This window comes from Ranitomeya variabilis, chromosome 2 (assembly GCF_051348905.1).
Source record: "Ranitomeya variabilis isolate aRanVar5 chromosome 2, aRanVar5.hap1, whole genome shotgun sequence".
NCBI classification, from domain to species: domain Eukaryota; kingdom Metazoa; phylum Chordata; class Amphibia; order Anura; family Dendrobatidae; genus Ranitomeya; species Ranitomeya variabilis.
Window position 1 is genome coordinate 328913401 of NC_135233.1, and position 26622 is coordinate 328940022.

At 44.0% G+C, this 26622-nt stretch overlaps 1 protein-coding gene across 4 annotated transcripts in view; it reads left to right on the forward strand.

Moving 5' to 3' along the window:
* Window positions 1-26622, forward strand: part of ARHGEF6 (Rac/Cdc42 guanine nucleotide exchange factor 6) — a 153030-nt gene that overhangs the window by 39203 nt on the left and 87205 nt on the right. For all 4 annotated transcript variants that reach the window (XM_077285275.1, XM_077285277.1, XM_077285279.1 and 1 more), the window contains exons 2-4: window positions 9843-9926; window positions 14851-14935; window positions 23283-23413. In XM_077285275.1, the coding sequence (XP_077141390.1) occupies window positions 9843-9926; window positions 14851-14935; window positions 23283-23413 (300 nt within the window). The remainder of the gene's footprint in view (window positions 1-9842; window positions 9927-14850; window positions 14936-23282; window positions 23414-26622) is intronic.

Genomic DNA, 26622 nt, shown 5'->3' on the forward strand with positions numbered 1-26622 from the left:
AAAAGCCTATTGCATTTTTTAAAATGGTAATTTGGAGCAGAAGGTTGAAGCTCAGCTTTATTTAGTTGAGGACAACACCAGGCAGGGGCACACAGACAGACACCTTTAGTAGGCCGGAAAAGCCTATTGCATTTTTTAAAATGGTAATTTGGAGCAGAAGGTTGAAGCTCAGCTTTATTCAGTTGAGGACAACACCAGGCAGGGGCACACAGACAGACACCTTTAGTAGGCCGGAAAAGCCTATTGCATTTTTTAAAATGGTCATTTGGAGCAGAAGGTTGAAGCTCAGCTTTATTTAGTTGAGGACAACACCAGGCAGGGGCACACAGACAGACACCTTTAGTAGGCCGGAAAAGCCTATTGCATTTTTTAAAATGGTAATTTGGAGCAGAAGGTTGAAGCTCAGCTTTATTCAGTTGAGGACAACACCAGGCAGGGGCACACAGACAGACACCTTTAGTAGGCCGGAAAAGCCTATTGCATTTTTTAAAATGGTAATTTGGAGCAGAAGGTTGAAGCTCAGCTTTATTCAGTTGAGGACAACACCAGGCAGGGGCACACAGACAGACACCTTTAGTAGGCCGGAAAAGCCTATTGCATTTTTTAAAATGGTAATTTGGAGCAGAAGGTTGAAGCTCAGCTTTATTCAGTTGAGGACAACACCAGGCAGGGGCACACAGACAGACACCTTTAGTAGGCCGGAAAAGCCTATTGCATTTTTTAAAATGGTAATTTGGAGCAGAAGGTTGAAGCTCAGCTTTATTTAGTTGAGGGCAACACCAGGGAGGGGCAGAAGCCGTTAGTAGGCCCTAACCAAAGTTGAAGGCCAAATGCAGTTTAATTTCTGATACTATAGGCCGAAAGCCAGAAGGTGGAAGCTCCGATTTAGACAGTGGAGGACAATTTGAATTAGGGACTGCAGACAGACTTAGTAGGCTGTCCCCTGTGGACCATGCATCCACCACATTAACCCATTGCACCGTAATGGACACGTAATCTTCCGTGGCCATGCCTACAGGTCCATGCGTCTGTTGTCAGGTGCACCTTTGTACTCACAGATTGCCAGAGTGCATGGACAATGCGGTCTTCTACATGCTGGTGGAGGGTTGGGATGGCTTTTCTCGCAAAAGAAGTGTCGACTGGTTAGCTTGTAGCGTGGTACAGCGTAGTCCATCATGGCCTTATTAATAGTAAATAAAATATATAACTAGGCTCTATGAACTTTTAAATAGGTTCCAGGGGTACACGGGCAGCATTGGTGTGGTCAGTGGAGGAGTATTGCAAGTAGGGGCTGCAGACAGGCTATCAAAGGCCTAAAATACCAAACAGTAGGCACTCATGGCAGTTTTACATCGGTTACATGGATACACAGGCAGGCACTCCAGGCAGCATTGTGGTCAGTGGAGGAGTATTGCAAGTAGGGGCCGCAGACAGGCTATCAAAGGCCTAAAATAACAAACAGTAGGCAGTCATGGCAGTTTTACATCGGTTACATGGATACACAGGCAGGCACTCCAGGCAGCATTGTGGTCAGTGGAGGAGTATTGCAAGTAGGGGCCGCAGACAGGCTATCAAAGGCCTAAAATAACAAACAATAGGCTCATTGCAGTTTTACAGCGGTTACATGGATACACAGGCAGCTAGGTGGTGAGTGGAGGAGTATTTAAAGTAAGGACCGCAGACAGGCTATCAAAGGCCTAACATAACAAACAATAGGCTCATGGCAGTTTTACAGCGGTTACATGGATAGACGGGCAGGCAGCTTGGTGGTGAGTGGAGGAGTATTTAAAGTAGGGACCGCAGACAGGCTATCAAAGGCCTAACATAACAAACAATAGGCTCATGGCAGTTTTACAGCGGTTACATGGATACACGGGCAGGCAGCTTGGTGGTGAGTGGAGGAGTATTTAAAGTAGGGACCGCAGACAGGCTTCAAAGGCCTAACATAAGAAAATGGGCTGGCTGTAGGCACTTTATAATTGGTTCCAGGGGTACACGGGCAGCAGTGGTCTGGCCAGTGGAGGACTAGTGGAAGGAGGGACCGCAGACAGGCTTCAAAGGCCTAACATAAAAAAATGGGCTGGCTGTAGGCACTTTATAATTGGTTCCAGGGGTACACGGGCAGCAGTGGTCTGGCCAGTGGAGGACTAGTGGAAGGAGGGACCGCAGACAGGCTTCAAAGGCCTAACATAAAAAAATGGGCTGGCTGTAGGCACTTTATAATTGGTTCCAGGGGTACACGGGCAGCAGTGGTCTGGTCAGTGGAGGACTAGTGGAAGGAGGGACCGCAGACAGGCTTCAAAGGCCTAACATAAAAAAATGGGCTGGCTGTAGGCACTTTATAATTGGTTCCAGGGGTACACGGGCAGCAGTGGTCTGGTCAGTGGAGGACTAGTGGAAGGAGGGACCGCAGACAGGCTTCAAAGGCCTAACATAAAAAAATGGGCTGGCTGTAGGCACTTTATAATTGGTTCCAGGGGTACACGGGCAGCAGTGGTCTGGTCAGTGGAGGACTAGTGGAAGGAGGGACCGCAGACAGGCTTCAAAGGCCTAACATAAAAAAATGGGCTGGCTGTAGGCACTTTATAATTGGTTCCAGGGGTACACGGGCAGCAGTGGTCTGGTCAGTGGAGGACTAGTGGAAGGAGGGACCGCAGACAGGCTTCAAAGGCCTAACATAAAAAAATGGGCTGGCTGTAGGCACTTTATAATTGGTTCCAGGGGTACACGGGCAGCAGTGGTCTGGTCAGTGGAGGACTAGTGGAAGGAGGGACCGCAGACAGGCTTCAAAGGCCTAAAATAACAAACAATAGGCTCATGGCAGTTTTACAGCGGTTACATGGATACACGGGCAGCTTGGTGGTGAGTGGAGGAGTAGTGCAAGGAGTGTCTGTCCCAGTACTCCCAAAATATAAATAGATGTTAATGTCTCGCAAAACAACCAAAACAAAAAAAAAGGTGGCATACTTAGGTACAGGGGTGGGCTCATCTGCTGAGTTTCTGACATAGTAATTTGGCAGTAACTATTTAATGGTGCCAATATAGGACACAGACACAGACTACTTTAAGTTGCATCATAGATGTCTACAAATTTGTATTGTCAGTGCCAGACATTGAATGATGTCAGCGAATAGACTAAAGATTGGTGGAGCTGTGCGACATAATTTTGCATGTGGTAGAGCACATTTTGAGCTGGGGTAGGGGGGAACTCTCTAGAGGCCGGCGGGACCGCCCCAGGGCCCCTCATGTTACAACGGTGTGTCTGACGTTGGGTGCGCACCACCACCGCCAGAGACACTACATTGTACTATGAGGGACCCAGTAGCAATGCCGTCAACCAAAAGCGAGCACACCCACCTCTTCAGACAAACAGCAGTCTCACGGGTGCTTGCGCCAAGTCGCGATACCACGGCCCCGTGTGGGGAGTTTGGCCATTTAGGGAGGTGTAAACATGTCGTATGCTGTACAATCAGCTGCAGCAAATTAGACATTAGAAAAGTAATTCACAGGCAAGAGCCTTTCATAGGAAAGCTAGGTGTCGGCCGGGCAAGGTGGGGCAAAAGATTTCGAAATCCAGTTGTGGTTCATTTTAATGAATGTTAGATCGTCAACATTTTGGGTAGCCAGACGAGTCCTTTTTTCGGTTAATATTGAACCTGCAGCACTGAATATTCTTTCTGATAGGACACTTGCTGCCGGGCAAGCAAGCTCCTGCAATGCATATTCTGCCAATTCTGGCCAGGTGTCTAATTTGGAGGCCCAGTAATCAAATGGGAATGACGGTTGAGGGAGAACATCGATAAGGGATGAAAAATAGTTAGTAACCATACTGGACAAATGTTGTCTCCTGTCACTTTCAATTGATGCAGCAGTACCTGTCCTGTCTGCGGTCATAGCAAAATCACTCCACAACCTGGTCAGAAAACCCCTCTGTCCAACGCCACTTCTGATGTGTGCACCCCTAACACTCCTAGTCTGCTGCCCCCTGGAGCTCGTGTGAGAACGATCACGTGCGCTGTGTGCTGGGAATGCCTGAAGCAAACGGTCAACAAGAGTTGATTGTTTGGTTGCTAATATTAGTTCCAAGTTCTCATGTGGCATAATATTTTGCAATTTGCCTTTATAGCGTGGATCAAGGAGGCAGGCCAACCAGTAATCGTCATCGTTCATCATTTTCGTAATGCTTGTGTCCCTTTTTAGGATACGTAAGGCATAATCCGCCATGTGGGCCAAAGTTCCAGTTGTCAAATCTCCGGTTGTGATTGGTTGAGGGGCAGTTGCAGGCAAATCTACGTCACTTGTGTCCCTCAAAAAACCAGAACCCGGCCGTGACACGCAACCAATTTCCTGTGCCCCCGGGAAAGGTTCGGCATTAAAAATATACTCATCCCCATCATCCTCCTCGTCCTCCACCTCCTCTTCGCCCGCTACCTCGTCCTGTACACTGCCCTGACCAGACAATGGCTGACTGTCATCAAGGCTTTCCTCTTCCTCTGGTGCAGACGCCTGCTCCTTTATGTGCGTCAAACTTTGCATCAGCAGACGCATTAGGGGGATGCTCATGCTTATTACGGCGTTGTCTGCACTAACCAGCCGTGTGCATTCCTCAAAACACTGAAGGACTTGACACATGTCTTGTATCTTAGACCACTGCACACCTGACAACTCCATGTCTGCCATCCTACTGCCTGCCCGTGTATCCTCCCACAAATAAATAACAGCACGCCTCTGTTCGCACAGTCTCTGAAGCATGTGCAGTGTTGAGTTCCACCTTGTTGCAACGTCTATGATTAGGCGATGCTGGGGAAGGTTCAAAGACCGCTGATAGGTCTGCATACGGCTGGCGTGTACAGGCGAACGTCGGATATGTGAGCAAAGTGCACGCACTTTGAGGAGCAGGTCGGAGAACCCAGGATAAGTTTTCAATAAGCACTGCACCACCAGGTTTAAGGTGTGAGCCAGGCAAGGAATGTGTTTCAGTTGGGAAAGGGAGATGGCAGCCATGAAATTCCTTCCGTTATCACTCACTACCTTGCCTGCCTCAAGATCTACTGTGCCCAGCCACGACTGCGTTTCTTGTTGCAAGAACTCGGATAGAACTTCCGCGGTGTGTCTGTTGTCGCCCAAACACTTCATAGCCAATACAGCCTGCTGACGCTTGGCAGTAGCTGGCCCATAATGGGACAACTGGTGTGCAACAGTGTCATCTGCCGATGGAGTGGTTGGCAGACTGCGTTCTGTGGAAGAGCTGTAGCTTCTGCAGGAGGACGAGGAGGAGGAGGAGGGGGTGCGAACGCCTACAGCCAACTGTTTCCTAGACCGTGGGCTAGGCACAACTGTCCCTAAATTGATGTCGCCTGTGGACCCTGCATCCACCACATTCACCCAGTGTGCCGTGATGGACACATAACGTCCCTGGCCATGCCTACTGGTCCATGCATCTGTAGTCAGGTGCACCTTTGTACTCACAGATTGCCTGAGTGCATGGACGATGCGCTGTTTAACATGCTGGTGCAGGGCTGGGATGGCTTTTCTGGAAAAAAAGTGTCGACTGGGTAGCTCGTATCGTGGTTCAGCGTACTCCATCAGGGCTTTGAAAGCTTCGCTTTCAACTAACCGGTAGGGCATCATCTCTAATGAGATTAGTCTAGCTATGTGGGCGTTAAAACCCTGTGTACGCGGATGCGAGGATAAGTACTTCCTTTTTCTAACCAGAGTCTCATGTAGGGTGAGCTGGACTGGAGAGCTGGAGATCGTGGAACTTTCGGGTGTGCCGGTGTACATGGCAGACTGAGAGACGGTTGGAGACGGTATTGTTTCCGCCGGTGCCCTAGATGCAATATTTCCTCCTACAAAACTGGTGGTTCCCTGACCCTGACTGCTTTTGGCTGGCAAAGAAACCTGCACAGATACTGCCGGTGGTGCGGAAAATGGTGGCCTTACAGTGACGGAAGGGATGTTGCGTTGCTGACTAGCTTCATTGGCCGAGGGTGCTACAACCTTAAGGGACGTTTGGTAGTTAGTCCAGGCTTGAAAATGCATGGTGGTTAAGTGTCTATGCATGCAACTAGTATTTAGACTTTTCAGATTCTGACCTCTGCTTAAGCTAGTTGAACATTTTTGACAGATGACTTTGCGCTGATCAGTTGGATGTTGTTTAAAAAAATGCCAGACTGCACTCTTCCTAGACTCGGATCCCTTTTCAGGGATTGCAGACTGAGCTTTAACCGGATGGCCACGCTGTCCTCCAACAGGTTTTGGCTTTGACACGCGTTTTGGGCCAGATACGGGCCCGGCAGATGGAACCTGTTGCGATGTTGATGCCTGCTGCGGCCCCTCCTCCACCTCCGCTTCTGAACTACTGCCGCCTGCACCCTGTTCCCCCAATGGCTGCCAATCGGGGTCAATAACTGGGTCATCTATTACCTCCTCTTCGAGCTCGTGTGCAACTTCGTCTGTGTCACTGTGTCGGTCGGTGGTATAGCGTTCGTGGCGGGGCAACATAGTCTCATCAGGGTCTGATTGTGGATCTGTACCCTGAGAGGGCAATGTGGTGGTCTGAGTCAAAGGAGCAGCATAGTACTCTGGCTGTGGCTGTGCATCAGTGCACTCCATGTCAGAATATACTTGTAATGGGCATGGCCTGTTAAATGTTTCACTTTCTAAGCCAGGGACGGTATGTGTAAAGAGCTCCATGGAGTGACCCGTTGTGTCGCCTGCTGCATCCTTCTCTCTTGTTGTAGTTTTTGCTGAGGAGGACAAGGAAGCGACTTGTCCCTGACCGTGAACATCCACAAGCGACGCGCTGCTTTTACATTTACCAGTTTCGGAAGAGGAGGCAAAAGAGCTAGAGGCTGAGTCTGCAATGTAAGCCAAAACTTGCTGTTGCTGCTCCGCCTTTAAAAGCGGTTTTCCTACTCCCAGAAAAGAGAGCGTTCGAGGCCTTGTGTAGCCTGACGACGAAACTGGCTCCACAGCTCCAGACTTAGGTGGAATATTTTTATCCCCACGACCACCTGATGCTCCACTACCACTACCATCATTACCAGCTGACAATGAACGCCCACGACGACCTCTTGCACCAGACTTCCTCATTGTTTTAAAATCTTAACCAAAGTAACTTTATTTGTTGCTGTCAAACAACTTACACGGTGAGCTATAACTTCAGTATGATTTCAATATCCCTTAACAGGTTGGTGAGACCACAAGGAAAATCAGGCACAATGTTACACACTCTGTTTTCTGTGGCACAAAATCACAGAGATGACACACACGCAGGACTGTCACTCAAGCACTAATGTCAATATTAATCTCCCACCTAATTTATTTATTTTTTTTCTCAGGGAGACTTTAGAAACCAAATAATATTAAAAAAACCAAAAAAATAAATAGGCTTTCTATGGCCCACTGAATGAGAGAGAGGTGGCACACCCAGGAGTCAAGACTGGCACACAAGCTGAAAGGGCAATATTACTCTCCCACTGTTTTTTTTTTTTTTTGTTTTTTTTTCAGGGAGACTTTAGAAACCAAATAATAAGAAAAAAAATAAATAAATAAATAGGCTTTCTATAGCCCACTGAATGAGAGATAGCACACACAGCAGTGGCACACAAGCCCTGACTGAGGCCAATATTTTTCTCCCACTGATTGATGTAGTGTTTTTGTGTTGAGGTAGATTTTAGAACAAAAATCAAGGAAAAAAAAAATGCTTTCTATGGCCCACTGAATGAGAGAGGTGGCACACCCAGGAGTCAAGACTGGCACACAAGCTGAAAGGGCAATATTACTCTCCCACTGTTTTTTTATGTATTTTTTGTTTTTTAAGGGAGACTTTAGAATCCCAATAATATTTAAAAAAAAAAAAAAATAGGCTTTCTATGGCCCACTGAATGAGAGAGGTGGCACACCCAGGAGTCAAGACTGGCACACAAGCTGAAAGGGCAATATTACTCTCCCACTGTTTTTTTAAGTTTTTTTTTTATTATTTTCAGGGAGACTTTAGAAACCAAATAATATTAAAAAAAACCAAAAAAATAAATAGGCTTTCTATGGCCCACTGAATGAGAGAGGTGGCACACCCAGGAGTCAAGACTGGCACACAAGCTGAAAGGGCAATATTACTCTCCCACTGTTTTTTTTTTTTTTTTTTTTTCAGGGAGACTTTAGAAACCAAATAATAAGAAAAAAAATAAATAAATAAATAGGCTTTCTATAGCCCACTGAATGAGAGATAGCACACACAGCAGTGGCACACAAGCCCTGACTGAGGCCAATATTTTTCTACCACTGATTGATGTAGTGTTTTTGTGTTGAGGTAGATTTTAGAACACAAATCAATGAAAAAAAAAAAATGCTTTCTATGGCCCACTGAATGAGAGAGGTGGCACACCCAGGAGTCAAGACTGGCACACAAGCTGAAAGGGCAATATTACTCTCCCACTGTTTTTTTATGTATTTTTTGTTTTTTAAGGGAGACTTTAGAATCCCAATAATATTTAAAAAAATAAATAAATAGGCTTTCTATGGCCCACTGAATGAGAGAGGTGGCACACCCAGGAGTCAAGACTGGCACACAAGCTGAAAGGGCAATATTACTCTCCCACTGTTTTTTTATGTATTTTTTGTTTTTTAAGGGAGACTTTAGAAACCCAATAATATTTAAAAAAAAAAATAAATAGGCTTTCTATGGCCCACTGAATGAGAGAGGTGGCACACCCAGGAGTCAAGACTGGCACACAAGCTGAAAGGGCAATATTACTCTCCCACTGTTTTTTTAAGTTTTTTTTTTTTATTTTCAGGGAGACTTTAGAAACCAAATAATATTAAAAAAACCAAAAAAATAAATAGGCTTTCTATGGCCCACTGAATGAGAGATAGGTGGCACACCCAGGAGTCAAGACTGGCACACAAGCTGAAAGGGCAATATTACTCTCCCACTGTTTTTTTTTTTTTTTTTTTCAGGGAGACTTTAGAAACCAAATAATAAGAAAATAAATAAATAAATAAATAAATAAATAAATAGGCTTTCTATAGCCCACTGAATGAGAGATAGCACACACAGCAGTGGCACACAAGCCCTGACTGAGGCCAATATTTTTCTACCACTGATTGATGTAGTGTTTTTGTGTTGAGGTAGATTTTAGAACACAAATCAAGGAAAAAATAAATAGGCTTTCTATGGCCCACTCAGTGAGAGATGGCACACACAGGGATGGCACTGTAGCAGAAATGCCAAACCAGTTGGTTTGCACAGTGGCGTACACACAGCAATACAGCTATCACGGAGCCTTCTAGGGCAGCCCAATGAGCTACAGCGCTGAGGAAAAAAAAAAAAAAAAATAGCTTCCACTGTTCCTGCACACCGAAGGTGGTGTTGGACAGTGGAAATCGCTACAGCACAAGCGGTTTGGTGGTTAGTGGACCCTGCCTAACGCTCTCCCTGCTTCTGACGAAGCGGCAGCAACCTCTCCCTAAGCTCAGATCAGCAGCAGTAAGATGGCGGTCGGCGGGAACGCCCCTTTATAGCCCCTGTGACGCCGCAGACAGCAAGCCAATCACTGCAATGCCCTTCTCTAAGATGGTGGGGACCAGGATCTATGTCATCACGCTGCCCACACTCTGCGTTCACCTTCATTGGCTGAGAAATGGCGCTTTTCGCGTCATTGAAACGCGACTTTGGCGCGAAAGTCGCGTACCGCATGGCCGACAAGCACAGGGGTCGGATCGGGTTTCATGAGACGCCGACTTAGCCAAAAGTCGGCGACTTTTGAAAATGATCGACCCGTTTCGCTCAACCCTACTTATAACACTTATTTGTGATTATTCATTTTTCTTTTCTGTAGTTTGTTGCAGAGCCGAAGAGTGAAGTCGACTGCCTTGAAAACATCCGTGAGTTCCTGAAAGCATGCGGCTCTCTCCGTGTCGAGGTGAGTGTACCGATCGCTTTCCGTTCTATTATGCATGAAGCCGGACGGCAGCAGGTAACATCAGAAGCAAGGTGTGCATGCTCAGACTAGGTTAGGTCACTTATACCCTAATATTATCATTTTAGAGACCCCTGATCTAAGGATACTGCACACGAGAAAAAGACTAAAACAGGCATGGAAGTAGAAAAGAGTATAACATGGGAATGATGCATAACAAAAGTATGAAGACAATAGATATAACTAAATGGGTGGCAGACTGGTATTGAAAGAAGAAAGACTCCGTCCATGACATCCAGAGTCCATGCTAAGTGAAAATAGTTCAATGGAGAGCTGATCTTACACCCCTAAAATATTAATAGGTTAGTACCTTCAGGGGATTTTCATTTTAGCAGGTCACCATAGGATTGTGATCGTTTATTTAAAGAAGGATTGTTGTAGGAGGTCTATTAGTAGAGTTATGTCTTTATTTTACTGTCTTCTCTGCAGGTTAGGGGTTGTCGAAGAAAATCTGACACCAGGTTTATGCTTTTTGATCTAAGAAAAGCATAACATTGGGATAAAGACTGTGATTCCAGAGCTGTGTCACATGCCGGGCTACTTGCTGTAGTTTTAATAATATCACTGTTTTATCCGCTAGTCTTCTCAACATTGAGCCCAGTATGTCCTTGTCACCCGCCACCATTGATTAATAGATTCGTAATGAAAGCATGGACAGAAAGCTGACGATCAGTGCTGGGGTCTGTGCTCACTGATGGATAATAAGGATTACAGAGCAGGAGCTCATCACTGAGAGGACTAGCAGAGCTGCAGCAGGCAAAACTGTTTTATCAAAGCCATATCAAAAAGTCCCGTAAGTAACACAGCACTGGAATGTGATGTTGTCAGGTTGGACAGCAAAAACTGACTGTCAGAGTCTCGTGTTCAACCAGACCTGTGTGGCTGCAGACTTTGTATTGTATTGTATAGTCTGACAAGTTCTTCAACCTCTGTTAATAAACCCACCTAACCTCTTCTGGTTGGCCTTGAGTGATGGCCCCACCGTTTTGATGAAATCTCACGCTTTCCTCTTGCATCTCGCGCAGTGCTGCCTTACCGTACTTCTTCACTTATCTGTGAGACTATTTCCTACAGCAGACAGAGATCTGATAGGTATGGGTGTCTCTTTTAGCTTTCTACCCTATATACTGGCCCCAGACATGATTTAGGTGCCCCTTAACTCAATATGTTCTGACCAGTTGATATATACATACAAATATAACATTGGAAATGCAAATTTTGCCAAAAATGCATCTTTTCTTTGTCTTTTTTTTTCTATCAGTTCCGTATGACAAGCTGTTGTGGCTTGTCAGAGGAATGTATACGATATGGAATGATGGTATATTTTGTCTGGCTGATTATTTCTAGTTCTAGCATGTTAGAGCAAAATATTCTATATTTTTTTTTTTTTATAGATATCTATCTATATTTGTCGCCAGGTTGTTTCTCTTTACCCTTCCACGGGTTAGAAACTGACGTGACGTCCAATAAACTGTAAAATGAGTAAAGAGCCCAGAAGCATCAAAAGAAAACCAAAAGAAACCCACATTGTGTAAATTGTTGCTTACTGTTTTTTTTTTTGGTTTCTGCTTCGGGGTTAAAAAAAACAACTTGCTTATCTTTCTATTGCAAATGAAATGTAGTAAACTGTCAGGTATTGTGCTATAGTCAATATTTACAAATAATCTATAAGAAATGTATCATGTAGCTGAATAATAAACTCTGAACTATAAACATACAACAGAAAAGAGCATATCTGAGTAGTATCACCAGAGGAGGATAACATAAATGCGGATGAAGGCAAATCCAGTTCAAAATTCGGGCTCAATGGGAAAGGCAATATTTCTACTTGCACTTAAAAAACAGCTAAATAAATCCATAAAAGAAGGCAAAATGTGTGAATTAAAGGGAACCTGTCAGCAAGTTTTCCCAATATAGGCTAAAGCCACCTAAGGCCTCTTTTAGGGTGGTTTCACACTTGCGTTTTTGTCTGCAGCGTTTTTTTGCACAAAAAAACGCATGCGTTTTTTTCCCTATATTTAATATTGAAAACGCATGCGTTTTTTTTGTACGCGTTTGGTCGCGTTTTCAAACGCATGCGTTTTTTTCTGCATGCGTTCATTTTCAGAAATGCAACCTGCAGTATTTTCTTGCGGCGTTTTTTCGCGGCGAAAAAATGCATTGCTGTCTATGTAAACGCATGCGTTTTTAAGCACATGCGTTTGTTTGCGTTAAAAACGCATGCGTTTTTATAGCAAAAAAACAGAAAACACACTGAAAAGCCACCCACCACCATCAAGGTGATAAAGGGATCCAAACCCTAACCCTAACTCTACCCCTAACCTCACCCCTAACCGTTTAATGAACATTTTCTGACAGTCATAGTGCCACGTATTTAAGTGCCACGTATTTCAGTTGCACGTAGTTAAGTGCCACGTATCACGTATTTAAGTGCCACGTATTTAAGTGCCACGTATTTAAGTGCCACGTATTTAAGTGCCACGTATCACGTATTTCAGTGCCACGTATTTCAGTGCCACGTATTTAAGTGCCACGTATTTAAGTGCCACATATCACGTATTTCAGTGCCACATATTTCAGTGCCACGTATTTAAGTGCCACGTATTTAAGTGCCACGTATCACGTATTTCAGTGCCACATATTTCAGTGCCACGTATTTAAGTGCCACGTATCACGTATTTAAGTGCCACGTATTTAAGTGCCACATATCACGTATTTAAGTGCCACGTATTTCAGTGCCACATATTTCAGTCACGGTTAGGGTTAGGGGTAGGGGTAGGGTTAGGGTTAGGGTTTTCTTGTTTTTTCTTGTGTTTTCTTGTGTTTTCTTGTGTTTTTCTATAAAAACGCATGCTTCTAAAAAACGCATGCGTTTTACCGCATTTACATGCGTTTTTTCACACATGCGTTTTTTTTAAAAACGCATGCAGATAAAAACGCAAGTGTGAAACCAGCCTTACATCATTCTAGCAAGCTGTATATAAGTTTCCAACCACCTCTGTATATCCAAAAAATACCTTTTATGATCCCCTCCCATATGGTGTGGTCCGGTCCATTGGGCGTTGCTGGTCTTGCTTAGGCGCCTCCTGTTTTCCGGTCAGACATCACTTATCATTTCCCTCACACAAATAAATGCCCGGATTGGCCGAGCATTTGTGTTTTCAATAGGGAAAGGGGAAAAAATGGCGCATCCAGACAGCTCTTGTAAGTGTTTTTCTTCTGGAGAACAAAAGGGTCAGGCGGTTGAATCTACCCACATCATCTCTCGAGTGAGAGCTGTGAAGGCCCAATAGGGACCAGCTGGACGATCAATCCCACCATTATTGACTATTTTGGCTGACTTTAATGTGTGTAATCTATTACTACAGCCTAGCAGGCACCCCATGTGCTGCCACCATATATTCCCCCATAAAATAGAAATATAATATGGTATTCTATAGAGCAGCGCTCCCCAGCCTGTAACTCAGGAGCCACATGTGGCTCGCTGGCCCATGATCTGTGGCTCGTGGAGGTCTGCTTGTTTGATGCATTAGCGCCAGGTGTAGCAAATTGCTTTTGTACAGAAGGTCTCCAGACGGTGGCTTTTGAGAAAAGTTCTTCATCGAATAGAAAAATATGAATATATCGATATCTTAACCATGAGTATGAAATTGCTAGTTACAGGGGTGCTTGAAGATGGATGTGATAGTGTAGTGGGAGTGTGTAGAATAGGGATCTTTGGATGCAAGTCTACTGTCTGGAAGGGTCAGAGACAGAAGGTTTTGGTGTGGCTTCTGTGGGGAAGCTTTGTCATTATACCAATAATGGTGGTGGGGTGTTGGATATGGCTCATGACCATCTTTCGGAGCTGAATGTGACTCTCAAAGCAAGAAAGGTTGGGGACCAATGCTATAGAGCATGGCGGGAAAAGTACGTATAATAACAATAATAATCTTTACTTTTATATAGCGCTAACATATTCTGCAGCGCTTTACAGGTTGCACACATTATCATCGCTGTCCCCATTGGGGCTCACAATCTAAATTCCCTATCAGTATGTCTTTGGAATGTGGGAGGAATCCGGAGTGCCCGGAGGAAACCCACGCAAACACGGAGAGAACATACAAACTCTTTGCAGATGTTGTCCTTGGTGGGATTTGAACCCAGGACTCCAGCGCTGCAAGGCTGCTGTGCTAACCACTGAGCCACCGTGCTGCCCACGTATAGAATTGAAGGTTTGTTATGAGCCTATAGAATTCTCTGCATGCAAGAGACATAACTCTTTAGGTAAATGCATCCTTCTCTGTATATCAGTATTTAATAAATGAAGTAATTATTTATGAATAAGTATAGGCTGTATCATGGCACCCTTCCATGCAAGCTTCTAAGCTTTTACGATTGTGGGAAAGCATTCCAGAAGAATTACCTAGATCTGTTTTGCTGCTGTAACCTGTTTTTTTTCCCAATATCTATTTTTGGATGCCTACTTGGCAGCTGAATGTTCTGTCTATAGCTAAACGTGCCCTGCACCTTTCCAAGTGTGATCTGACGGGTCCAGAGATGGCACAACCCCCCTGATTGAGGGTAAATTGTTTCACCCTTGACACCATGTCACTGCTGCTCTATGTGAGTTTGATGTACTCGGAGAACACTTGGCAGATTACAGATAATTACTCGGAATGTCTTCAGGCAAATATCTGAAATATCTTAAGTTCTGAAACATGTAAGTGGCGAGCTGCATAGCTTAATATTGATGGATCGTTTGTGCTTACCCTAGAAAGCTGGGTTTCGGCAATTTTTGGAATACAGAGAAACTTGCTACTTTAAAAATAAACAGATAGATCTTGAAATTATAAACTGATACATTGGGATTGTGCTTTCCCCACAGCTATTTGAGGCGCATGACCTTTACACTGGTGAGAACTTTTCTAAGATATTGAACACACTTCTTGCTGTCAACAGAGCTACTGAAGGTAAGAGGTAACAGATCTCCTGGCTATTTAAGGGTAAGTGCACACATTGCGGATTTCCTGTGGATCCGCAGCGTTTTTTGCGGCACAGAAACGCTGCAGATCCGCAAGTGATTTACAGTACAATGTAAATCAATGATAAAAAAACCCCGCTGTGCTAATGGTGCGGAAAATGCCACGCAGAAATGCTGCGGATTAAAAGAAGTAGCATGTCACTTCTTTTTTTGCGGATCTGCAGAGTTTTTGTACCCATTCCATTATAGAAATCCGCAGGGGTAAAAAACGCAGTAAATCCGCAAAATATCCGCAGCAAATCCGCACAAAAAACGCATCAAATCCGCACCTGCGTTTTCTGCCAAGAGATGTAGAATCCGCACCAAAAATTCCTAAGTCTAATCCGCAACGTGTGCACATAGCCTAAAGGGTAACTGTACTTTCAAGTAATTTTACAGAATAAGCTGCCCTGCTGTGTACATGAGAAATAACACTTTCTGGTCATTCAATGAATCGTATCCTGCATTTTTCACCACTTTTTCCTTTTAGAGGCTCTCTGTCTTTTTAATTAGCAATTGACTCTGAGCTGGTGGGAGGAAACCAGCTGTCTCTTATACACAGCTCAGAAATCAGAGGAGGATTCTTGCTCTTCCTTCCGTAGTTAGCACACAGAGAAGCAGCATAGAAAAAGTGGCACAGAATTACTGAGCAGTGAAGATGTGAATCCAGGTCTGGAGTGAGGGAAAACATTTAAAAAAACTGACCGTCACATCCAAACATAGACTAAGTGCGAACAGGTGCTGAACCTAGAGTAACCAACTCATATACAGTCAAGTAAATAAGGCAGCACACTGCAGCGCTGAAACATGCAAACATGAAACATGAAAACTGAACTGCATTACTGCACTAGAAATATGGAAAATGAGAGCGTTTAGCGCATAAAAATGGCCAATTTTATGTGTACCTGGTAGCCACTTTAGGGCATCTCTCGTATACCAGGTCCTACGCTTTCCTTTCCTCGCTGAGAATAAACGTCTCCATCTGAATGGGTACCTGTGAAAACCTCTTCTTAGACTAACATTCTCTCATTTTTATGCGCTAAACGCTCTCATTTTTCATATTTCTAGTGCAGTAATGCAGTTCAGTTTTCATGTTTCATGTTTGCATGTTTCAGCGCTGCAGTGTGCTGCCCTATTTACTTGGAGTGAGGGAAAAGACTTGCTTCAAGGCTCAGCATAATGTCTATGTGTCATTGCCTGGTTCCTCGCTCTGCTCCTCAATCCTCCACTCCCTTCACTTTCCATAAAGTATAATAGAAGGTGTAGTCTTCAGTAGTCTGGCAGTCCATCTCAAGATAAAGTTGGTCTGTATTTTTTCCAGAATGGATGATGAGGTCTTACTAGCTGAGAATGAATCTGAAATTTCTGATAGATATATTTCAAAGTTTATCTCCTTGTACTAACAAAGTTTGTTGAAAATCCAATCCCCATTAAACTGCAACATTTCAGCATTTCATGTTAGAGATGTTAGATCCGTGTCTGGGCTTGCTCCCTCTGCTTTTGTCGATGCGGAGCAATGATGCAGCAATTGTGTCTGATATTCTGAGACTTGTGGTGCTCTTTGGGTAGGTGGTTTAGGGGGTAATTCATGCACATACAATACAAATTTCTTCCAAAAATCAAGATGATGTTAAAAACAAAACATTGAAAACAAATGTCACCTTTTATACACATTGAAGTTGAGGATATGTGCTATGCAGTGACCATATGTTACTTTCTCCAAACGCATGACAGCCATGATTTTTCCAACATTGTCGCTTACTAAGCTGCTCAGTTACAGATGAGAAGGAGCCATACAGTGTGACACTTCATACATTCTGCCCTGTTGTGGATGGAGAAATGGTCATTGAGGAGGCTGCTGAGGAAGCGCCTAAGTGTCGCCTGGTGTGGAGATATCCCCAATTAACACCTGGTCGCTTGCGGTGCTTCATCACATTGACTCAATCGGCCTAGTAAGTAATGTAAAGTTCCTGGCTGTAATTACTGTTGTCGATGGTGGAGTGCAACTTTCAGCACAACGTCATTACCAAGGAGCGGCCTATAGTCACTGCCTCAGGAGAGTACAAAGCTGAGAGTGCTTTCTCCAAGAAATAACCAGAGCCAGGGAGCTGCTGCCAAGGCAAATAAAATAATGGGATGCATGAAAAGAGACTTTTGTTCTCAGACCAAGAATATAGTTTTACCTCTATACAAGTCAGTAGCACGCCCACACTTAGAATACTGGGTACAGTTTTAGTCTCCAGCATATAAGAAGGATACAGCTGAACAAGAGCTGGTGCAGAGAAGAGCAACCAAAGTTATTAAGGGAATGGGTGGACTGCAATGCTAAGACGGGTTTCAAAATATTCAGTTCAGAAACATGAAGACTTATGGGCGATCTAATTGTAAATAAATTCATGATGGGATAGTACAGAGATCTGTACAATGATCTTTTTACACCTAGGCCAGTGACGGTGACAAGGGGGCATCCTCTGCGTCTAGAAGGTTTTATCATAGTCCAAGACAGCGATTCTTTACTGTAAGAGCAGTGAGACTATGGAACTCTCTGACAAATGGTGCTGTAATAGTTGATTCACTAAAGTTCAAGGAAGGTCTGGATGCCTCTCTTGAAAAATACAATATTGCAGGTTATCTGTACTACATTATATGATGGAACAATGATCTAGTGTGTTTAGCCGGAAAGTAAGCATCTGCCCCATGGATTTTTACCTTTCTCTGGATGAACATGTTAAGTTATAGGTTGAATTCGATGGACTTGTGTCTCTTTTCAAACTTAAAATGATGGCAGCTAGGTTTTTCCCTTCTAGGCTGAGCACATGTCATAATTTCCCTAAAGGCAGTACAATCCATGCTTTATTGCAGCAATTGTGATGAAGTTTGACATGTGAAAGTTGAGTTTCTGAGAATAGAATCACTGGACATGTTTCCTGGGCAGTGGGCACATATTTAGCTAACTGAAGATGCAAAGGATGAACAGGAGGAAGAGTAGAGAAAGCAGTAGATGAGGATGATGAAGGTGTTGACCAGACACTACTTAAGGATGCAGCCTGACTACCACAAAGACAAAATCGAGAAACCGAAGGAGGATGGTTTAAGCCTTTTTTTCCCAAATAAGCAGGTGATGTCGCTTCATGTCCTGATGGAGAGCCATAGTTCTAAGTCTATATGAGCCTGAATGAACATCCATGGCTTTTTTCCTCTTACAGAGAGCAAAAAAATTAGTTGGCTGGCAATCTAGAAAATGTTTCCCACGCCAAGTAGACCTCGCCACCAACATGACCAAAGCTTTCAGGCACCGTTGAGCCTCCTCAACTAACAACAGTCTCTGTATCCCCTGCTCCTGCAAAATAAGTAGATCTGTCTAATTTTGGAAGATCTGTTGACTGAAAGTCGGCTCCGCTCTTTATTGATAATGCCCTCAACCTCCTTCACTGATAGAATCACCTCCTCGTAATCACAATCTGGTTCCCAGATCTTGTCCACTCCATATTTGTCATCGTCTTCATCCTTGACTGGCAGTTGTCTTCATGCTGGATCTCCTTGCCCTTCCCTGTTTTATTACCACCTCTAGATCTGCCCTGACTCAGAGAGCCACTACCACCTCGACTGCCACTGCAAGTGCCCTTACTACCATGACTGACGGAGTCGCCAACACAGCTGGGGTTTGAATCGTGTCCTCCATCTCCTTCAACCCATTGTCATCCAAGTATAAAGGCTGACTGCTCATCACATACAATAAATCAACTAGAAGTTGTTGTGAAATATCTTCTTTAGCCCCTCGAATGCAATTTCTTAGTTGTCTAAGTGGCAGAACAGATAGAGGAGTCATTAATAGAATTGAAAGTCCACAGTGTAAATGATTAACTGTTATGGAGGCGGATCATGCAGAACACTGACACAAACTGACTGTGTCACTGTCAGAGGTAATATCATCCACTGATAATGAGACAAGTGATGTGCCATATACTTCTTCACACTGATACACTTGCTGGAGGCAATGGTGGACAATTTGGACCTGCATTTAGTAGTAGCATTACTACCCAGCTGGATGTTGCTGGTGGTGGTGATGCTGCTTGCAGCTCCCTCATTCTTAGCTGTGGTGTTTTTTTTTTATCTTTTACTTTACCCTGTTCATTGCCATTGCCACTTTTTTTTACCATACGTTTTTTTACAACACCCTTTGCCAAAAAAATACATACCAAAAATGTTAGGTAGGTAACTACACTTCCAGAAATCCAAATGTGTCAATAGACCACTGTATTGGTGTGACATGTACCAGTGTGAAAATGAAGTAAAAAAATGTGTGCAAAAACAGACATGCAAACTTAAAGGTATGAATTGTTTGTCAATTTTCTTGTTTCTTTAAAAAAAAAAAAAAAAAAACATAATCCTGCCATCCCAAAGAGTACATAACAAGAAATGGAAGGAATGTGTTTACACCTCCAAAAAGACAGCAAATTGCATGTGAGGTAGAGAGTCTCAGTTAAATGTCTGGATTTAGGGAATTTTCTTTAAGGAAACCCCACCCAATTATTTCCCCCTTCACAAAATATATGACTCCAAAAATGTAATAAGTCCGTACAGATGTGACAAGCCTTCTGTCTGATTGAGTTCAGTTTTTTTTTCTTTGAAAAATATTGTGTTGGATTGCTGCTTCCTAGTGTATGAAGAAGTAAGAAAAAAATTAATTCACACGCAGCATGATAAGGTGGCATCCAAGCTACACTATAGCACTGATCAATCACACTGGTACTGCCCATGTCTAATTGTCTTCTTTTTTCTCCCCTATAAATTAAATATCTGCATTATTTACAGACTACTACACCCTTCTTCTTCAGTGCTGCAGACACTCTATTCAATATTTGTCCAATGATTTATAGCTTTCTCGTTCTGTCCCTGTTGCTGAGCTGTGAGCTCTGACAGCCTCTCACTATCCTGAATCGCACTAAGGGTGTGTGCACACGTTCCGGATTTTTTGAATTTTTTTCGTGTTTTTTTTTTTTCGCTATAAAAACGCGATAAAACCGTGAAAAAAAGCTCACATTAAGCATCCTATTAAAAGAATGCAATCCGCATTTTTTGTGCACATGCTGCTTTTTTTTCCTGAGCGGAAACACATTCCGGAAAAAAACACAGCATGTTCATTAATTTGCAGAATCGCGAGGATTCTGCACACATAGGAATGCATTGATCCGCTGACTACCCACATGTGGCTATGCCCACCATGCGGGAAGTAAGCGGATCATGTGCGGATGGTACCCAGGGTGGAGGAGAGGAGACTCTCCTCCACGGACTGGGCACCATATAATTGTAAAAAAAAAAAAAAGAATTAAAATAAAAAATCGTGATATTCTCACCTTCCGATGGCCCCTGGAGTCCTCCCGCCTCTCAGCGGTGCACGCGGTGGCTGGGATGCTGTGTGCGAAGGACCTGCGATGACGTCGTGGTCACGTGACAGTGACGTCATCCCAGGTCCTTTGCACACAGCATCCCAGCCGCCGCGTGCACCGCTGAGGAGATCGGGTGACGTTGGAAGGTGAGAATAACTATTTTTTTAATCATTTTTAACATTAGATCTTTTTTACTATTGATGGTGCATAGGCAGCATCAATAGTAAAAAGTTGGTCACACTTGTCAAACACTATGTATGACAAGTGTGACCAACCTGTCAATCAGTTTTCCAAGCGATGCTACAGATCGCTTGAAAAACGCTTTTGTTTAGCGGGAATACGCATGACAATTCCGCATGCGATATACCTGCGGCAGGAGTTGCGGAATTGCCGCGGAAATTTCCGCGGCAATTCCGCAACGTGTGCACTTAGCCTTAAATGTCTGCTGCATTCCCTGCCTCGCTTTTATACAGGCTATGATAGTCCATCTTGGTTGGTTGCGCTATACCATGTGATGTGAAAGCTGTGAGGCATTAGTGGAAAGTCTGTGAAGGGCCATGCCTCGGGTCATGTGAACCTTCTGTGGCAGATGCAATTTTCTGCAAAGCTTTAGGGTATGTGCACACTTTGCGGATTCTTCTGCGGATTTTTCCGCAGCGGTTTTTGAAAATCCGCAGTGAAAAACTTTTCACTGCGGATTTTCCTGCGGTTTCTTCTGCGGATTCTTCTGCGGGTTTTCAACTTCACTTTCCTATTGGTGCATGTTGAAAACTGCTGCGGAATCCGCAGAAAGAAGTGACATGCTCCTTCTTTTTTTCCGCAGCGGTTCCGCAATGAATTTTCCGCATCGTGGGCACAGCGGTTTTTGTTTTCCATAGGGTAACATTGTACTGTACCCTGCATGGAAAACTGCAGCGGATCCGCAGCGGCAAATCCGCTGCGGATCCGCAGCGAAAACCGCAAAGTGTGCACGAAGCCAGAGGGTATGTGTCCACGTTCAGGATGGCATCAGGATTTGGTCAGGATTTTTCATCAGCATTTGTAAGCCAAAACCAGGAGTGGGTGATAAATGCAGTAGTGGTGCATATGTTTCTATTATACTTTTCCTCTAATTGTTCCACTCCTGGTTTTGGCTTACAAATACTGATGGAAAATCCTGACCAAATCCTGATGCAATCCTGAACGTGAACACATACCCTGAGTCTCCTTGACCCTTTTTTTTTCACCCATCAGTGTCTTGGGGGTTAGCCAATTCCAGATTGTTTTGTCTAAATAATCATTTATGATGTTTTATAAAGCTGCAGTGTTTCTTGTACATACATACTCTGTTACCCTCCTAGTTTATTTTTAATTTTTTTTCCAGCTGAAAACAAATTTTAACTCTATAAAAGCACAAAAAGAAAAAAAAAACATATATATTTTTGCACAATTGCGATAAATTCAGAGCAATATCTGTAATGGCAAAAAAACAATGATGAATTATGTCTTATGTATTTGATCCAAGTGGTAACGTTTCTACTTGTGAAGAGTGATATGCTAAGCATGCCGAGATGAGGAGCCGCAATGCTCTTCTGGGAAATATGCAAATTGTCTCTTCAGAGAGGAAGAGGACTAGAACTCTAGTGCCACCTATAGGAAGTAGCAATCCTAAAAGTCTATGTCGACCCCTTTAACAAGCCTTGTCACAGGCTGACATTGACTTTTAGGATTGCTACTTCCTATAGGTGGTGCTAGAGTAAGCAAACCTAGAAATGTTACGTTAGGCAAAAGTGCCTAAAGATGCGCCAAATTCATTACCCAGCCAGAGTCACTGTGATATATATGGCACGTAGTCGGTAGTGTAAGGTTACGCTGGGTTTTCTGTGTTCTCAGAACTATTAATGCCATTGACATTCCTGAATGTTTCCACACAGCAGATCCTGTAATAACGATACACACGACAGCGAAGCAAAAGATTGCATCATATATTTGGCTATTTTATGTAAATGGTCCTGATGCTAAAGGGAACATTTCTGAAAATCTCTCAAAACTTTATCCTTCCGTCTGCAGCCTCTTCTTGGAGACGATGATATCTGTATTACATATATTTATATCGTCAGAATAGGATCGATCTGCCCTGTATGTGATATAGAAGTTAGGACTTATTCAGGCATCCATTTTTCATGCACGTGTGCTATTGACTTTTTTTTTTTTTTACGGACTTATCACATGTCCACTATGTGGCTGCTCACATGATGTCCTTGCTTTTTTCGGGTTTTTTTGCGGACTGAGTGTCCATATAAACATCATGGAAGCATGTCCGTTTTTAATCTGAATCACAAATGAAACGCTGATGGTAAAAATGGAGAAACTGCTCAATCAGTGATGAAAATCTGATTCAAAACCCTGATGAAAATTGAAACGTCTGTCTTGCAAACCAGATAAATCACTGATGTCTGAATGTGGTCTGTAAATATGAAAATCTGCTATTCATACAATATATTATTTTCTGTTTATGTGCTTTTAATTTTGTTTTTGTTTATTATTAGTGATGAGCGTACGTGCTCAGATAAGGTGTTATCTGAGCATGCTCTGGTGCGAACAGAGTGACTTCTGTGTGTTTGAAAAATATGTTTGAGCCCTCGCGGCTGCATGTCTCCCAGCTGTTCCACAGCCACAAAACATGGAGGGATTGCCTGTTTGTTAGACAGCTGCATCACATGCCGGGATTATCTAACATCTGCAAGACATGTAGCCGCAGGGACTCAAAAATATTTTTCGAGCATGCAGAAGACACTCGGTTAGCACCAGAGCATGCTCAGATAACACCTTACTTGAGCACGTTCACTCAACACTATTTATTATGCTTGATTATTGTCCATTATTACTGATTTTCCATAATAGTATTTATGTTTTTGTGCTTGACAGAAGAGACATTGAAGAGGCCATGTTCTCGAACATCTTCACGGTCGCATAGCTTCACAGCATCCTCCCAGATAAACGCACAGGGAGTGGATAGTGCAACCCGAGTACTGAGGAGGAGGGAATCCAAACCTATGGTATTGCACTTTAACACATTAAGGACACCCCCACTTACTTTTTACTTACCGTATTTCTTTTCATTATCACTCGTAGAAAATTACCGTAAACCTTTATTATTTCTCTAATAACGTGGCCAAACAAGGACAGGCCTTTTGCAGGAGTAGTTACAATTTCCATTGCCACCTTTTTTGGGATACATATAACTTTTATTAACTCTTTATATGGGGAAATTAACCAAAAAAAGTCCCAAAACACATCAATTATGTAATTGTTTCTTAATATTTTAAATTTTGCACCACTCAGATTACTGTATAATTAGCATATCACCTTTACACTGCAGGTCAAACAACATACAGAATTGTTATATATATATATATATATATATATATATATATATATATATATATATATTTATATATATATATATATATATATATAATACTTTTTTTTAATACCTGCGCAAGACACATTATCTTTAAAAAAATTAAATAAATAAAAAGGTTTGTGAAACTTAATCTGAGATTTATAACTTTATTTTATTCTATTTGGTAGGGATATGGATAAAAAGTAGCAATTCTGACTTTTATTTTTGATTGTGTTCTCCATGTAGCTTAAATAACTAGATTATTATGTAGTTTTGATCTTTGCGGGTGCAGTGATTATATGTATTATGTGTACTTTTAATCTAACAGGTATAGTAATATAGCAGACCTGGGGGCCACTGTTAAGCCTCTAATTGCCCTTGGGCACCATGTCAGCGGGGTGCCAGGGTCCAGGAGATACCAGGAAAGATGCTAATCTTTGAGATACATCATTTAATCATATGATTTGGTGTTTCTCCTTCGCCTCATTGGGGGACACAGACCGTGGGTGTATGCTGCTGCCACTAGGAGGCTGACACTAAGTGATACAAAGAAAGTTCGCTCCTCCCCTGCAGTGTACACCCTCCTGCTGGCTCTCAGCTAACCAGTTCTTGCTTAGTGTCCGTAGGAGGCACACGGACGGGTCTGCTATTCACACCCAAAAACTCTTTTTACCTTTACAACGGACGAATGGGGCGACGGATTCTTTCATGTTCCGATCTCCCCGAACCAACAACAGGCGAGCACGGGAGTTTTACCTCTCCGTATCCTCTCCTGCGACGTGGGAAGCCACTGCCTGAGCTGACCTTTTTGGGCGACGGGACCCTTCAAGGTCACCGATCTCCCCCCTCCCTTATCAGACGAGCACTGGAGTGTCACCTCCAGTATCCTCTTCTGCAGCCAGGCCTATTGCCGGACATTCAGCCCTGCCCACCAGGTTTTACCCTCGGCTGTTCAGAGGCACTTTCCAGCGTGGCGTCCGAGCAGCCCCCACTGCACCATCACTATTTAAAGCGGATGGTACAAGGAGGCGGACGGTTCCTCTCCTCCTCCCTGCTAAAGGGACAATGGATTGAGGACTTTTCTTTGTCCCTGCACCGTCCAAACAGCAGCAACAGCACAGGATCTTTTTCTACCTTCTAACCTGCTGAACAAAGCTGCATACTGGGGTAAGTGCCGGGACTCGAGCGGTTGGAGGGCTCTGCGCATGTTTTTCCTCGTTCGGCGCCGGCTGGCTTCAAAAATTTAGCCCCCGGCTTCGGGTTTGTGTAGGCTGCAACCCAGAACTCCGCCCCTGCTAGGCTGCGCTTCAGGCTCCGCCCCCCTTATTCTGGCGCCTCTCATTCAGGACGAGAACTCTATTCTCGGCGGGCATCTTCATCCTCCTGCCATTTCTGGACACGAGCTCATCCGGAAGTGGCTGCTGCACTGCACCGGCGGTACTCAGCGCTGAAGACAGCGCTATTCCAGACGGGGGACTCAGAATCTCGGTAAGGAGAATCCTCCCTCCGCACCCCTCCCCCGCACGCACCCCGGCAGCATAAAGGGACTAGCGTTCCCTATTTTTAATACTTATGACCTGCAATCTCTGGTTGTCCAGCAAGCTTTGGTCTTAAAGGCACGGGTCTTAAGGGTACATGACCGCATTCCCTGGTCTTAAAGACGCATGCCCAGTAGTCGCTGGGCTTATAGGTACATGTCCAGCTTTCCCTGGCTTTTTAAAAAAACACATGACCAGCATTCCCTGGTCTTAAAGGTTCCCTAGTTTAAAAGGCGCACATTACCAGCATTCTCTGCTCTTTAAGTCATGACCAGCCGGAAGCCGGTCACCTTCCCCAGAGTACTTAGTTCAAATGAGCTCAGGAGCCCTCCGCCGCCGATCCCGACTCTTCCCAGAGTACCTAGTTCCCCACAAGGGGCTTCACCTCTGGCGTAATCCTTGAAAAATGCCCTGGTCTTATAGGTACATGACCAGTATGCCCTGGTCTTAAAGGCACATGACCAGTATGCCCTGGTCTTAAAGGCACATGACCAGTAGGCCCTGGTCTTAAAGGTGCATGACCAGTATTCACTGGTCTTAAGGGCACATGATCAATCCGAAGCTGGTCACCCTAACTGAGCTCTGGAGCCCACCGCCGCTGATCACAGTTTATCCCAGAGTACCTAGTCCCCCTCAGTGGACTTTGTCACTAACCGCAACCCATGGTTTCTCTGACCAAGATATTGAATCCCTCCGTGAACCCTCTGTGGCTCAGAGTGCTCGCAGGACCAATATACATGGTCCCTCTCCTACATGGGAGCCGTCGGCTAGCAGGGGCCGCAAGTATTCTAGAAAAACGTACAGGCGTCTAGAAAACGGAAGTTTCATTTCCTGATCTCTCCCCTATGATTTGCTGAGAACAACGCTCTGAATATGGATCGGATATTGCCTTGGATTGCCAGAGCTTCAGAAAAAGGAGGGACTCGCCTATTTATATCATCAACAAATTGACGAGCGGTTCACTGGACAGAAGCCTCTACGTGGGATGCCATACATGGTCTGATTTTTAAGGGCGACGGGTCCTTTAAAGGGCACCGATCCCACACCATCAACAGACGAGCACATGCAGTGTCGCCTTCATGTATCCTCTTCTGCAACCAGGCCTAACGCCAGACAACCTGCCCTGTCCACCCGGGGACCTCAACTCTGGGGATGTACAGAGGCACCCCTTTTTGGAGTCCGAGCACCCCCCTTTGTATCACCACTATTTAGCGGATGATGCATGAAAACGGATGATTCCTCTCCACTTCCCTGTTAAGAGGATGGTGGATCGAGGGTTCCTAATTTTCTACTCTGCACGACGATGGCAAGAGACGTTTTTTTC